General features: G+C 36.6%; 2 protein-coding genes across 10 annotated transcripts in view; one reads left to right on the top strand and one right to left on the bottom strand.

Moving 5' to 3' along the window:
• The window catches only part of LOC124954731, a 2,815-nt gene extending 230 nt beyond the window's left edge, over nt 1-2,585 (bottom strand). Inside the window, exons 1-3 of the mRNA XM_047508076.1 lie at nt 1,685-2,585; nt 1,146-1,604; nt 1-448 (exon numbers count right to left, since the gene is read on the bottom strand). The exon at nt 1-448 is cut by the window's left edge and continues 230 nt beyond it. Of these exons, the coding sequence (XP_047364032.1) occupies nt 1-448; nt 1,146-1,604; nt 1,685-1,690 (913 nt within the window). The 5' untranslated portion in view covers nt 1,691-2,585. The remainder of the gene's footprint in view (nt 449-1,145; nt 1,605-1,684) is intronic.
• LOC124954691 (paired box protein Pax-6-like) overlaps nt 1-15,000 on the top strand; it is a 108,576-nt gene that overhangs the window by 85,979 nt on the left and 7,597 nt on the right. The window lies entirely within an intron of this gene.

Genomic DNA, 15,000 nt, shown 5'->3' with positions numbered 1-15,000 from the left:
TTTGATAATTCGATGTGTAAGCGGCATAGGAGGAGGATAATGGCGACGAAGGGAGAGGGAGTACAGCCGATGGAGTATCGTACTGATATTGTACCTGTGTCGCGATCTGTGGTTCGATCTCGAGTTTTGCCGGTTCGATCTTAATCTTTTCCGGCTCTGGGGTTTCCACAGGTGCAACCGGTGATCCAATGGCTATTTGCAAACCTGCCGGAACTATTTGAAGTTTTTGAAGTGGCGCATAAGCATAGATCGGTCCACGAAGTGGTTCCACGTTTTCGGCGCGGATCTTTGCGAAATATTTCATGGCTTCTACGTCCTGTCGGCTGACGTAACGTACACGTTGAAGGCGACCGTCGGGAAGTGCTACATAATATTCGCCAGTTTGCTGTGGCTGTTTCTGATCCAGATCGTCCTCTTCGAGCTCGTTCACCGAATTGATGGGTTCGGACTGTGAAAAAGAAAAGAAAAAGAGAAACATTTTAAGAATGAACATTTTGTTTGTTCATTTAATTTTTTTCGACAACTCGAGAACTGAAATATATAAAGTATCAATGGGATACGGTGATTCGTTTCTTTCTTTTTTTTTTTTTTTGTCGAATTTGTTAGGAAACAGACGTATTAAAATAATACAATAGCTCTTAGTTTCGATCCGACCTCGGCTACTGAAATCACGGTTGAATGCATTACGGATTGTGTCACAGAGCGCCTTCGAATTTGGTACGGGCACGCGTGCTTGAGACGCGATCGAAAGTAAACGACGCCTTGAATACTAATCTCGTTAGAAGAATTCTGAAGGAGGAAAAACACGAGTGAGGTCGGGACAGCGAAGAAGAATAAGAAGAAGAAGAAGAAGAAGGTATCGTGGACAATTTAAATTCTACGGAAACGTTTGGCTACCGTAGGCTCGTGCCAACTCACGATCGTTCTCACGATCATTTTCTTTTTCCGAAACGGAACGATAAATCTAACCGCATTGCATAAATCCGACCGTATCGATCAGAGAAACGAACTTTAGAAAGGTGAAAAGGGTATTATTATCTTTTTTCGATAAGAAAAAAAAGAGAAATAATAATAATAATAAAAGAATAGAAAAAAAAATAACAAGAATAAGTAAACAATTATAAAATGATCGATTTGTTGTTTACCTCGGACTCGTTAATACTGGAAACCGTAGTGGCATCGTCCAATTCCGTGCTGTTTGGTGTATCGAGGGTAGTAACTTCCTGAGGAGGTCCATATTCTTGTTGAGGTGTACCGTATTGCTGCTGAGGTTTAGCAGGAGCTCCATATTGTTGTTGCGGTGTAGCCGGAGCACCATATTTTTGCTGTGGCGTAGCCGGTGCACCATACTTTCGTTGAGGCTCGTTAGGAGCACCGTATTGTTGTTGAGGAGTAGCTGGTGCACCGTATTGTTGTTGAGGATTTTGTACTTGTCTTTGTGGTAAATTAAACGCTGGACCAGCCGGTTTCCAACCAGAGGGAGCGTAAGGAGCAGCCGCCGGTTCTTCTTGTTGTCTTGCAAAATAATATTGTCTTTGTTGTTGACGATAAAACGGTGGTTCCGCTAAGACAGCAGTTGCAAGGAGGATTATACCGGCGAATACCTATTTAAAAAAATATTCATTAATAAATTAATATACGGATAGATAATAATTGGATAATTAACGAGATACAACTGATCTACCTTCATTGTTGTTCTCGTAGTTAGAGCTGCTTCTGATCTCGAGCTGACTGATTTCCGATAGGTACCGTCGGCCGATTATATACACGGTGTTTCGTGCGCGTTCTGCATATTTAAAAGGACTCTCATGGCTAGCGGCGATATGTTTGTCGACCGACAAGTGACATTGGCCTCCTAAAAGACCGATGAATCCTCGATCATTGTTGGCTCATCATCCGGTCGCATTTTACCTTCGTTTCTTTTCTCATCGTCGAACATTTCGGCGATTTTACTCGGTTTACGTACAAAAGAAGTATCAATTATTTCGAAGTCCTTGCTGTTTTAGTTTACTTTTAATTCTATTTTTTCTTCTTCTTCTTCTTCTTCTTCTTCTTCTTCTTCTCCGTTAAAAGAAAGATCCTCCTCTCGTGTTTCTTCCCTCTTCTTTTTTTTTTTTTTTCTTTTCTTTAATAGCGTAACGAATCGTGGTTTTAACAAATTCGTGCTCTCTCTTAGAATTTGTGTAGACTTTTTATGTTAAACGTTTGTGTCGTCGATAATCGTTTGTGTTTCTTTCTCTTAAAAAAGTTAGAATATCGAATATGTTAATACATATCTTTTCAAATAACTAAGATAATAATATTCACGATCGTAAAATAAAATAATTGTCATCGTCATTTCTATTAATATTATCTAACGTAGCGATCCGTCATCGTTATTACCAACGACCATGGCCGATAATCTCCCGACGGGTCTCGTCTTTTTCACGTACCAAAAGCGATCGGAGACGCCTATTATGCAGTCATTACGTCGCTTTAATTTTAACGTGCTCTTACACACGCATATACGCTTATAAACGCTTATACGCTATGCTCTCTCCTCGTCGATTCCATGCACGCTTCGCCCAGACGTTTCCAGGCGCGTGACGATGACTCTTGCTAATAAATTCACCGTTGAACTCAATCTGACCAGCATCCGAGAGAAAAACAAAGAGAGAGAGAGACAGAGAGATGAATAAAAAAATATATATACATAAATAAAGTAAAAAACGAGTTGATGTATCTACCAGGTACGATTGTGTTCAATAATTCTTCGAGACGACTTGAATAAATCTCACAATTGATGTCACTTAAATGTTTGTGATTAAGTGAATTAAAAACCGTCCCACCTTTTGCTTAACTTTTTATACATGATGAAATATATTTTAATTCAACTCGTTGAAAAATTAAAATTATTCGTAGTCATACAGTATAATATTTTATTTAAAATTTTTCATTCAATTGCCAAGTTTATGAACAATTGGTTGGGAGAAAAAAAAAATTAAAGAAAAGCAAATTCTATGCAACTCTGGTTTATTATTTTCTTTAAAATCGTGTGCCTCATAGAGTTAGACATGATTAAAAATGATCATGTTCGAAACGAACGGTATATATATATATACATATGCATATATATCTAATCGTATCTATGAAAACTATTAATCGAAATTCCGACAAAATTTATATCCATCGTAACCAATACCTATAGCAGAAAATTCGATTAAAATCGTTCCAAATTTTCTATTCCAAAGAATGATATATATATATATATATATATATATATATATATATATATATTCCTTTATATTTGCGAACGCTTAAGAACGACTACGTTTAAAACAAAAACAAAAACAAAAAAAGAGAAAGAAAAAGAGGAAGACGAAGACGAAGATAAAAGAAAAAGAAAATAGAAAAGAGAAACGAAACAAAGAGATGAGAAAAGAGGAAAAAGAGAAGAAGAAAAAAAAAAGGAAAAGAAAAAAATCCATTGAAAGAAAATATGAAATCCAAGAATGAACGATTTAGCGGGAAATCGGTGAAAATCTCGACACGTTGCCCACCGACTTCTGGAACGCGTCGATGTCGAAGCTTTCACGACGGATACGAGAAAGAGAGAGAGAGAGAGAGAGAGAGAGAGAGAGAGAGAGAAAGAGAAAGAAAGAGAGAGATGGTACCGGGGGTAGAGTCGGAAAAGTACGAAGGGAGGGGGTCGAACTACGAGGAGGGGTGGCCCGGGCAAAGCAAATTATTCACACTCAAACGACTCCATTTCAATATCGGGCCGAGGCCCAGGGACAAAAGAAGGGCGAGATGCCTGTCTCCCTTCTGCTCTCGCTTTGCGCCGTATTGCCGTAGAGGCCGGCGCGAGCGATGCCTCTGTCTGCAGCCTGCAGGCTTAACTCTCCCTCTCCCCTCCCCATTCCCATCCTCCCTTCCCTTAACCCTGCTTCACCCTGTCTCTCTCTCTCTCTCTCTCTCTCTCTCTCTCTCTTTCTCTTTCTTTCTTTCTTTCTTCCTAGTCTTTCCATCTTTCTTCTTTCCTTCCTATATTTCTATCTCTCTCTTTCTTCAACATCATTCCCGGCTCTTTCCATCGTACCCTTCCTCTGGACCCTCCACCCAACCCCCTTCTTGACATATTCAACGAGCAACGGGAACCACCAAGAGTGTTGCGAAAAATGTCCGAGTCACCACGCGTCATCGTCCTGAATCTCTCTTGATTATGTATATATATATATATATATATATATATATATATATATATATATTTATTATATGTATGTATCATTCTATTCCATATTACTTAGATATACGAATATATATATATATATATGTGTGTGTGTGTGTGTGTGTGTGTGTATATATGTACGAAATTTAGTAAGTAATTATTCCGAAATAATTAAAATCATTTATGTATGTATTTATTTTGATGCAAATTGGTGTATACTTCGAGAAAAAGGAAGTTAATCGTAAAAATGTTTATAATTCAAATTGAATTTGTTAATTTCTATATGTAGAGACAAATTCCTCGAGTATATTAATAGAGTCTATGTTATGATGGATTGTTTTTCTTTCTCCAAAAGATTAGCGTAAAAAGTTGAGACTATTGTTTGAAGATGACATTGACTCCTTGAGCCTGATAATTTGATATATACATATATATACATATATTTATATATATATATATACATACATATAATACATAAGTATATACATAGAAAATAAATATACATATGTGTACACACACACACACACACACATATACATACATATGTATGTATACTGAACGTATTCGTTTAAACGCGGGAGGGACGTTTGTGCGGATTCTCAGCTTACAAGAACCCCATACCTAAGCAACGTCTGCGAGTAAACTGGATTAATCGTCTATGAAGGGAGACCGTATCCCTGCCGCATTCGTTTGCAATCAGATCCCTACGGGAAATTCGAAACAATGAGCTTATACACAGTCCAGCCCTTTTCTTTCTCCCTTTTAATCTCTATCTTTCTCATTCTGAATTTATCCTTAACGTTATCCTTATCCACGCTCATCGTGTCTCATTTCTTTTTTTTTTTTTTTTATTTTTTTATTTTCTTTTTAATTCTCAACGATTACGATAATTCTTTTTAACGTCATATCAAAATTTTATAAACGATCCGATAGAACGTTACTTTCTAACATCGTACACATATAATACATATTTATATCGGTCTACTACCATAACTATAACCACCATAGCTAGGAATTATAATTACATACATATATATATATATATATATATATATATATATATATATACATATATACACATAAATATTTCGTAACTGGTCGAAACTCGATCGTGACTGGTGAAGACGTGTTATGCCTCATGCTCGGACTAACAACGAGAATGGCTTCTTAATCAAACTCGCTTATCCTCGCTTACTAACGCTTGAATCGAATGATTATATAATCAATGTTAATTTTAAATTCGTCTATTTCGTAAATTATATTCTCATGGGTGAAAATTTCGGATAAGTTATACGCTCACGTCTAATTACAATTAACTAATTTGTAATCAATGAGAAAAAAAAAAAAGAAAATTCGAACGTGCGGTCGAACGAATGAAATTGTAATCCTGATCTCTTTCCCCTTTTGATAATATTACAAATCGTTTGAAAAAAGTTTCGAACGTGTTTTTTTTACGTTATTCCTAAACCGTAAATCGAAATTTTCTCTGTGTGTCGCATTTTAACGATGACACTCCTGGGATTAGAATGAAAGAGAGAGAGAGTAATGGAGAGAGTGAGAGAGAGAGAGAGGGAGGTAGCGAGGGCGTCGAAGAGTACAAATTGTTTGGCTACCAGTTGCGTCCTATTCCCAGAAGACTCGTTTTGCAAGTCGTAAACGAATTAGGGTATTTCGATGGTACGGGGAAGAGTTTCGAAACATCACCCTTAACCACCAATTTACATTCTGACCACCACAACCACCACCACCACCACCACCACCACCACCACCATCACCACCACCATCGCCATCGCCATCGCCATCGCCATCGCCATCACCACCAGCAGCAACATCACCGACACACCTACCACACGAGCATACACCGTGGCATCGATGCAAATTGACCGCGATAATCTCTAAAGGCCCAAACACGTTGATAACGTTTACGTGGATGGTAGGTGATAAGCGACATAGTCCGATCGTTCTCGGCTGATAACGAGAGAATCCACTATTCGTGCTGGCTTGATAAAAACAATGATAAAACGATGCTCTCTTTTTCTCTCTCTCTCTCTCTCTCTCTCTCTCTCTCTCTCTCTCTCTTTCTCTCACTATTTCTCTCTTATGTACTTCATTCGTTTATATTTATCTGGGAAATTAATTTACGGGAAAATTAACGAGATTTGTTAACGCATTGATTTTTTCAAATTTTATCTCGAAATTTTATTCAAATTTATTTATCGAATTCTCTATTGTATTATTCTTTTTTTTTCCTTGTTTTTTTTTTTTTCTTTTTGCGTAGAAACATCGAATAATCGATTTTTCGAATAAAAAAAAAAAAAAAAAAAAAAAAAAAAAAGAAGAAAAAACAATGCACCATAATACGAAAGACAAATGCTGTATAGGTAAATGAATTTTTAACGTTCAATTATTATTATTCGAAAATTGCAATTTTTATAAGATAATACCCAGTCGCGATTGTTTCAATCGATGAAAAAAAGAAATCATACAAAATGATAGACCTAAAAAATTTATATAATTTTGAATATCATCATCATTATGTTAAGATCTAATAAAAAGGGGAAGCAAAAAATTTACAGCCGTGGAAATTAGAATTTAAGACAAAGAAAAATAATCAACTATTATCATAATAATAATAATTATTATTATTATTAAAAATTGCGATATATATATATATATATATATATATATATTTATATTCCTGCGTATGATAATCCCTTTTGATTTTTAAAATGAAAAAGGGATGGCAGTTTAAAAGGAAAAAGGAGAAAGAAAAAAAATGAAAAAGAAAGAAAGAAAGAGATATATATATATATATACATATATAAAAAAAGGACGGTAGACAAACGAGAGCATACGGAAGGTTGAAACGGCGAATCGAATCTCGTTTTCCGAATTAGTTCTGACGCGTAAAAGGCAATGCACAGGGAACATCGGTGGTGACAGGAAAGTGCCTTGGGCGCGCGCGAGCAAAAGCGATGCGCGGATGGATACCGTCAGTCAATGTTTGTCGGTTTAACCAAGCGCGCTTGGGCCGCAGAGTTTGTCCAATACATTAACGCGCACCTTCCACTTCGATCTCGTGCTACGTTAACGAGCTATTTACACCGTGAAATCTACTTCCGTCAAAGTCACTCTCTCTCTCTCTCTCTCTCTCTCTCTCTCTCTCATTCTCTCATTCTCTTTCTCTCTCTCATTCTCTCTCTTTCTTTTTCTCCCTTTCACCCTTTATACATTTTCATTTCTTTCTTCACGTTAAATCGCAATTTTCACGAATTTCGTTAAATTAAATTTTCAATTAGGCAAACCTAAAACAATGACGCAAAATTAAGCGAAGAACATCGACGAAGGGAAAAAAGGAAGAAAGATACGGAAAAAAACATTTTTCTCTACTTTTACTCGTAATTTTGTAATCGATCGATCATTCATCTATCCTATTTACTTTTATCGTTAACCCTTATCCCTTCGAATGTTATAATAATACGATGTAACATCTCAAAACCTTTTTTTTATATATATATTTAAAACCTATATATATATATATATATAAAATTCGATCAAATTTTTTGTCGTTTGTCGAATCGAATATGCAATAAAGATTGCCCGATTGATAATTGACTTTTGATTTTCTTGAAGAAGAAGAAAAAAAAAAGAAAAACATCTAACAACAACAACAAAAAAAAGAAAAAAAAGAATATATATATATATATATATATATATATATATATATATATAAGCAGACGACCAACGTTGGATGATTATCAGGAGCATCGATCTATTAAGGAAAAGGGGGAAATTAGTATCGAATCAAGAGTGTCTCACGTTTGGCTTGCACTTTCGAACTATCCGAGAGATAGTAGCGAGCTGGAATGGTAGTAGTTGGAGAACGAAGGAAGAGAGAGAGAGAGAGAGAGAGAGAGAGAGAGAGAGAGAGAGAGAGAGAGGGAGGGAGAGAGAGAGAGAGAGAGAGAGGAGGAGAAAACGAAGAAGGAAGGTGTAGAAGGGTAAGAGGGAAAGCAAGAGTGTGTTGGTACTTCGTGATCGCGTCGAAAGCTCGCTTGCTCCCTCTCTACCACCCTCCCACCCTCCGACCGACTATCCCACGGAGGAAGTCGGCGAGTAGAAACTTTGCCGCGTAAACGGAGCTTAACCGCACCTTCGTCGTGCCGCGTTGAAGTAGGAGGATGAGAAGGAAGATGAGGAGGAAGAGGAAGAAGAGGTTTGAGGCAAAGAAGAAGAAGGAGGAGGAGGAGGAGGAGGAGGAGGAGGAGGAGCGAGACAGAGGGTATACGCGAAAAGGGATTTTCAAGGGAGTGGGAAGTTCGAGAAAGAGGTGGTAGGAGGAAGAGGAGGAGAATGGGTGGAAGACAGGAGGAAAGGAGGAGGGGTGTAAGAAGCCAGAACGGAAAGGGATGGCCAAGTAGGAAGGATGAGGATGAAGAAGAGAAGGAGTTGGATGAGGAGGAGAGAGAAGGAGAAGAGGAACGAGGAGGAGGAACTAGGTGGTACGAGGAGGATGAGAACGTAGAAGTCTCAAGGCGAAACTTGCAAAAGTACATCGCGACTCAAGAGGCCGGAAGTAATCGCGCGAGTTCTCTACGCCGCGGATCCGCGTTACCGTCGGCCGATTTCACGGGCGTTTAGTGGCTGCCGAAGATTTCGTGCTTTCGTGAAAGAGAGAAATAGATAGGACCGAGAGAGATATGCGAATAGTTTAAATAGATATAGATATAGTTTGGGGGAATGGGGAAAGGCAAGTAAGTAAGTAAGTAAGTAAGTAAGTAAGTAAGTAAATGAGTGAGTGAGTGAGTGAGTGAGAACTCAAGTATTTACGTACATTGTCGTTGACGACGGATACTAATGAATGAATGAAAAAGAAAGGAGAAAAAAGAAAAACAAGAAGAAGGAAAGGAAAGGAAAAAGAGAGAATAGAATTATCAGAATTATATCTTTCGCGGTTTTTCTTTCTTTTCTTTCCCCCCTTTTTTCTTTTTTTTTTCTTTTTTTTTTTTAAGAATAAAGCGCTCTCTCTCTCTCTCTCTCTCTCTTTTTCTGTCGCTTTCTTTTTCTTCGATATCATTGTACTCTTCTTTCTTCTTCGATGATAGAAAGAAACGAAATATGAAGAGAGATTTTGTTCTTTCGTTTTCGTAAATGTGAAACGGTAAGTGACGCCGTGCGGAATTTGATTGAGTTGCGCGTAAGAAGATTTGCCGGAAGAGAGAGCCCGTCGAAACGCGTTCCTCGGTAAAGAGGATTGGCAGTGAGTCGAATCACTCGATGGGAGTCCAAACTGAGAAAAGGTATAGAGGGGTTTTGAAGAGGCGGAGAGAGAGAGAGAGAGAGAGAGAGAGAACGAGTGAGAAATATATGCCTAGCGGGGGAGGAAGAGAAGAGGGATCCAGCGCTACTGGAAAAGAGGAAGTTACAAATGAATCGCATAATAACTCCTATAGACGCTCTTTTTTATCCTATCCTCTCTCTTTCTCTCTCCTTCCCTCACTCCTTTCCATCTATCTGTCCGTCCATCCCTCTTTCTTTCTTTCTTTCTTTCTTTCTTTCTTTCTTTCCTTTTTTCTTCTATTTTCTCTTTTTTTCTTTCTCTCAGCAGGCACTGCTTATATATGCCGGTGCACGGCTGGTTGCACAGTTCCTAATGGAGTTTCCAATATTTTCCTTTACGCTAACTTGCCTTCGTTCCTTCCTCTCTTTCTCTAACCCTCTCTATCCCTCTCTCTCTCTCTCTCTCTCTCTCTCTCTTTCTCTGTTTGTCTGTCTGTCTCTCTGTCTGTCTGTCTATCTCACCCTTCCTTGTATATATCTTCGTTCTCTTGATCGATCGTCGTTTCCGAAGCCCTCGTTTCTCATACCCAACAACTAACATTCTTCTTACGACCTGCTGCTAATCGTCGTGTTACTACCTCGTTAAGTTCCTTGGTCTTTGATACTCTCATGGAGAAGAAACTTTTTTACAGTAAACTCATAGTCAGTAATTTATTTTTAATCTTGACTACGCAAACCTTACTACTCCATTTCTATACTCTTGATAATAATTTTCACGTTATTATTCAATTAATCGTCAAGATAATAATTTATTTATCTTCGATAAATGAGAAATGAGGAAAAATAAATAAATGATCGTAAGTTATGCACATTAATGACGGCAAAGTTCGATGTGAATTTTTTCTTTCTTTTTCGTTTTTTTTTTTTTTTTTTTCTTTTTTTATTTAGATTTATAAAGTATTCGTCATTTTAAGAAAGAGAAAGAAAAAAAAAGTGAAAAAAGAAAAAAACTATCGTCAGTAGTAGGCAATAAAATTGTTATTAGGTCGGTCCATATTCAAACACTTAGGCATTTAATCCGAACGGGTTCGACACCTCGTTTCTTTCCAGCCATTTAACACGAACCGATCGCGTCGCGGTCCAACCTCGCGGTGTCCCCAGCATCGTTCAACTCGCTCAGAAACCCTGTTATTGGCACGCGTCGAGATATGTAGATAGAGTTACGACCGCATGTCCGTTCGAAAGCACATATCCAACTACAATCTCTTTCCATCTCTTCGATGTGCGTTCTTTCAAAGATATGAAAGTGTAAAATACACTTTCGAAAATATTTCGAATCGTCGTTTTATTATATCTTGACTTTCGAAAACTTCTCTTTTTTTTTTCTTTTTTTCGAGAACCGATCGAATTTATAAATAATCTTTCGACCATCTTGTTAAATCATATATATATATATATATATATATAAAAATGAAAAAATGAAAAACCATAGCACAGCCAGTTTTTGGATTTTATTTTTAACTAACTCTAAGGTATAAAAGATGATAATCCGTCGAAAGAAAGTGATTAGAAATAAATTAATTCATTAATAAATAAATAAAAAGAAAAGAAAGAACTCACGATATTTTTTTTTTCTACGATCAAACCGTCAAATCTATTGGCCAATGATCTGTAAAAATTGATATGCTTTCAAAAGTAAAGATATATCCTTCGGCATGCGTTCATAAATTCCTTTAATTCATATACGTACAATCCAATGTAATATTATTTTACGCTCAATTTCGTTCAATACGTATGTACATAAGTAAATGCGTGTACGTACGTACGTACATACATACATATATATATATATACATACATACATACATAGATACATACATACATACATACATACATACATACGTACGTATCACTTTCCATATAGATTCATATCGCGTTACGATATAAATTCGAGAGTTGGAAAGTTCGTCGAATTGTTCGGCATTAACGACAACTTGGATCCAATAAATTCGTTTGGAAGGATTAGGTATTAGATCGAATTGCGGATTATACTTGGAATTTCCTCTCTCTCTCTCTCTCTCTCTCTCTCTCTCTCTCTCTCTCTCTTTCTCTCTCTCTCTCTCTCGCTGTCTTTATCTCTTTCAATGATACGATAAGCGATCGATTATAGCTTTCCTTCATGCTTCTAGATTTTCATCAGTTCCTTCGTCTTAATCTAATATTAATTATTATTATTATTATTATTATTATTATTATTATTATTATTATTATTATTATCAATTAAAAAGAAAATATATCTATTTGCTATATAAGCATATAGAAATTTCTATAATTTTTTTCTTTTTTCTTTTTTATAATTATCAAAAGATCGACAGTCTCCATTCTCCAATATGAGAGAGAGCGAGAGAAAGAGAGAGAGAGACGAACAGATATTGAAACCAATAGAAAATATGTCACAAAAGGAATAGAGATATTTTATACATTTCTTTTTTTTGTTTTTTTTTTTTTTTTGCAATTATTAATAGATTGGCAAGTTCTCCATTTTTGAATGAAAAAGGAGAAAAAAGAAAGATAGAAAGAGAAAGGAACAGACATCGAAACTGAAGTTCGATCTACTCTCTCTTTCACTCACCCTACTATCTATCTGTTCCATCCCTCTCTAGCTCAACCCAGCCCAACCCAACCCAATTCAACCCAACCTTCTCTCTCCCCCCGTTCCTCCCGCCATTTCCAACACCTTTTTTCTCTCCGTCTCTTTGAATGGCCGTTACTAACGCATCATGGCCGGCCATTGTCAACGACTGGCTTTTCTAGTCGGGCTAAAAATGATAATCTCTCTCTCGTGCACAAGGGGTACGAGGTGTTACGGCGGAACGGAGTGGGCCAATGTGAGATCGTCCGATCTGTCTCTTCTCTCTCTTTCTCCTTTTTTTTTTCATTTCTCCTCTACCCCTCTCTTCTCTATCTCTCTCCTTTCTATCTCTGTTGTAGTCTAACAGGAACGAGCGAAAGAGAGAGAAAGAGAGAGAAATAAAAAATGTGCACGTTACACATGGAGGGCGTTACGAACGAAGGATTATATCGAAAATATATGAAAAAAGGGAGGAAGATAGGAGGGGTATCGAGTATCGGTATTGGTTATAGTGATGGTTGACATTACGGTATATTAGCCAACCCTAATAACGACTGCCAAAGTCATCGACGAAAGTGGGAATTACCTTTTTTTTTCTACCATTTTTTTTTTTCTTTTTTTTTTTCTTTTCTTTTCTTTTTTAAACGACATACGGACTTTAGACGATACCTCGTGTCGCTCCGATGAACACATCCCTGGTACGCATAACATCTGTATCATTGTCGGCCATTATCTCGAATTCGACTTGGTATAATAATACATCTGCCTCTTGTATATATATATATATATATATATATATATATATATATATATATATATATATATATGTAGATAACATGATCGCTTCGTTCTTTCTACAATCATTGTACTTTTTAATCTTTATATTTTGACGTCAATGCTAATGTCAAATTTATTACTTTTAATGTCTATCTTGTTTTTCCTTTATGTCTCTATTTTTTCTTTTCTCTTTTTTCTTTTTTTTTTTTTTTTTTGGTTTAATATATTCAAAGTAACATACAGTTTTATATTTTCTTACGTTTATTTACACAATTTATACGCGTTATTAATATTAAAATAATTAACATTAATGTCAAAATTTCATTAGCAATTATATCAATTGAAAATATTCGATTGTAATATCGGACGTTTCCTTAAACATTTTGATTTGTCTTTATTTTACTTTTTTTTTTTCTTTTTCGTTGGAAATGTAGAAGTTGGAAAATGTGTAGTAGTTTTTCTTTTCGTTCTTGCTTAAATGAAATTCATTTAACCAAGACGTGTGGCCAATGAAACGTGCTGATTCCTCGTTCGTATATCAGTCGGGCAACGAAGCGTTAAGAATAATAATCTTGAACGCGCGTACACTTGATTCGCACGCGGTCGTGGTATTGCAATCGCAAATAAGCTTTGCTAGTGAAAAAAAGAAAAAAAAAAAAAGAAAAAAGAAGAAAGAAAGAAAGAAAGAAAGACGAAAAAGAAGGAGAAAAAAGGAAAGAGAAAAAAGATAAAACGAAAGGAAGAGAGAGGGAGAGAGAGAGAGAGAGAGAGAGAGAGAAAGAGAGACAGGAAAAAAGAAGTAAGAATAAGAACAAAAACAAAAAAATCGTAGTTGCGGAATTAAGAGGAGTATCGAAAATGGATAATGAAAAGAAATCAAAAGTCAATTGTATTAATAACGCTCAAATAATAAGCCGTGTCGTGTGTTGCTCGTACGTGTGCGTTCAACCAACATCGCCAACGTTCGCCACTTTTCGTATGGTCTTTGAAAAAAAAAAAAAAAAAAAAAAAAAAAAAAGAAAAAAGAAAAAAAGAAACAGACGAAAGAAAGAAAGAAAAAAAAAGGGAAAAGGAAAAAAAAATGGAAAGAAAGAGAAAAAGACCGAAGTGGGTTCTCCCTTTTATGATTTAGATCAACGTTACGATCGAGAAGTTGATCTCGCACGAATGCACTCAATCGTAGACCATTTTGTGGCACGCATTACACGCGTTATTGTTGCTTCATACTACCCAAAGTGTAGCATTGTTTCCTATTGCCTATATAGTATAGTAAAGTAAAAAGGGCTATAGTTGCTCGTTCCAATCGTTCATTCGTTCGTTCGTACATACGTACGTTCGTTCGTTCGTTCGAGTGTTGCTCGCGTGTTACAAAAAAGAAATTGAAGCGAAGTCGAAGTTCAAGAGGTTTCACATTCTCTTTCTCTTTCTCTCTCTCTCTCATTCTTTTTTCTTTTTCTCTTTTTCTTTTTTTTTTCTTGTTCATACCTTTCAACCTTTCGTTCGTTTTCTTATGCACTCGTTCGATTCTCTTCGAACTGACTATATATACTTTGGTTCTCTCTCTCTCTCTCTCTCTCTCTCTCTCTCTGTGTGTGTGTGTGTATTTCATGTTCGGTGATCACAAATAAACTACTAGTACTAAAGTTCGAGACTGACTTCTAGAACACGCATTGTCCTAACTATCGAACCCAGAAGGTAGGACAATAACCAACCTTCCTATAATTCGCTGGCGAGCTTTAACGTTTAGCTAAGTGCACTGGCGCCCATTATCGGCGTTAATAAAGCTCAAACCCCCACTCGTGTGCCGCAGCCATTACTCGAGGACGCTTCGCACCCCAGTCCTCTCTCTCTCTCTCTCTCTCTCTCTCTCTATCTCTTTCTCTCTCTTACATTTCCCTTTAAAGAAACCATGCTCTCCATACTTCTTCTCCTTCTTTTCCTTCTCCTTCTTTTTCTCTTACCTGCTCTAACATCTCTCTCTCTCTCTCTCTCTCTCTCTCTCTCTCTCTCTTTTTATACTCTTCTTTTTTTACCATCTTTTTTTCTACGTAGATTTCCCTTTAACCGTTTAACGTTAACGACGAGGGAGAACTCTTACGAAAAT

Source organism: Vespa velutina, chromosome 1, assembly GCF_912470025.1.
Source record: "Vespa velutina chromosome 1, iVesVel2.1, whole genome shotgun sequence".
Taxonomy (NCBI): domain Eukaryota; kingdom Metazoa; phylum Arthropoda; class Insecta; order Hymenoptera; family Vespidae; genus Vespa; species Vespa velutina.
This window is presented reverse-complemented; position numbering and strand designations above follow the sequence as displayed.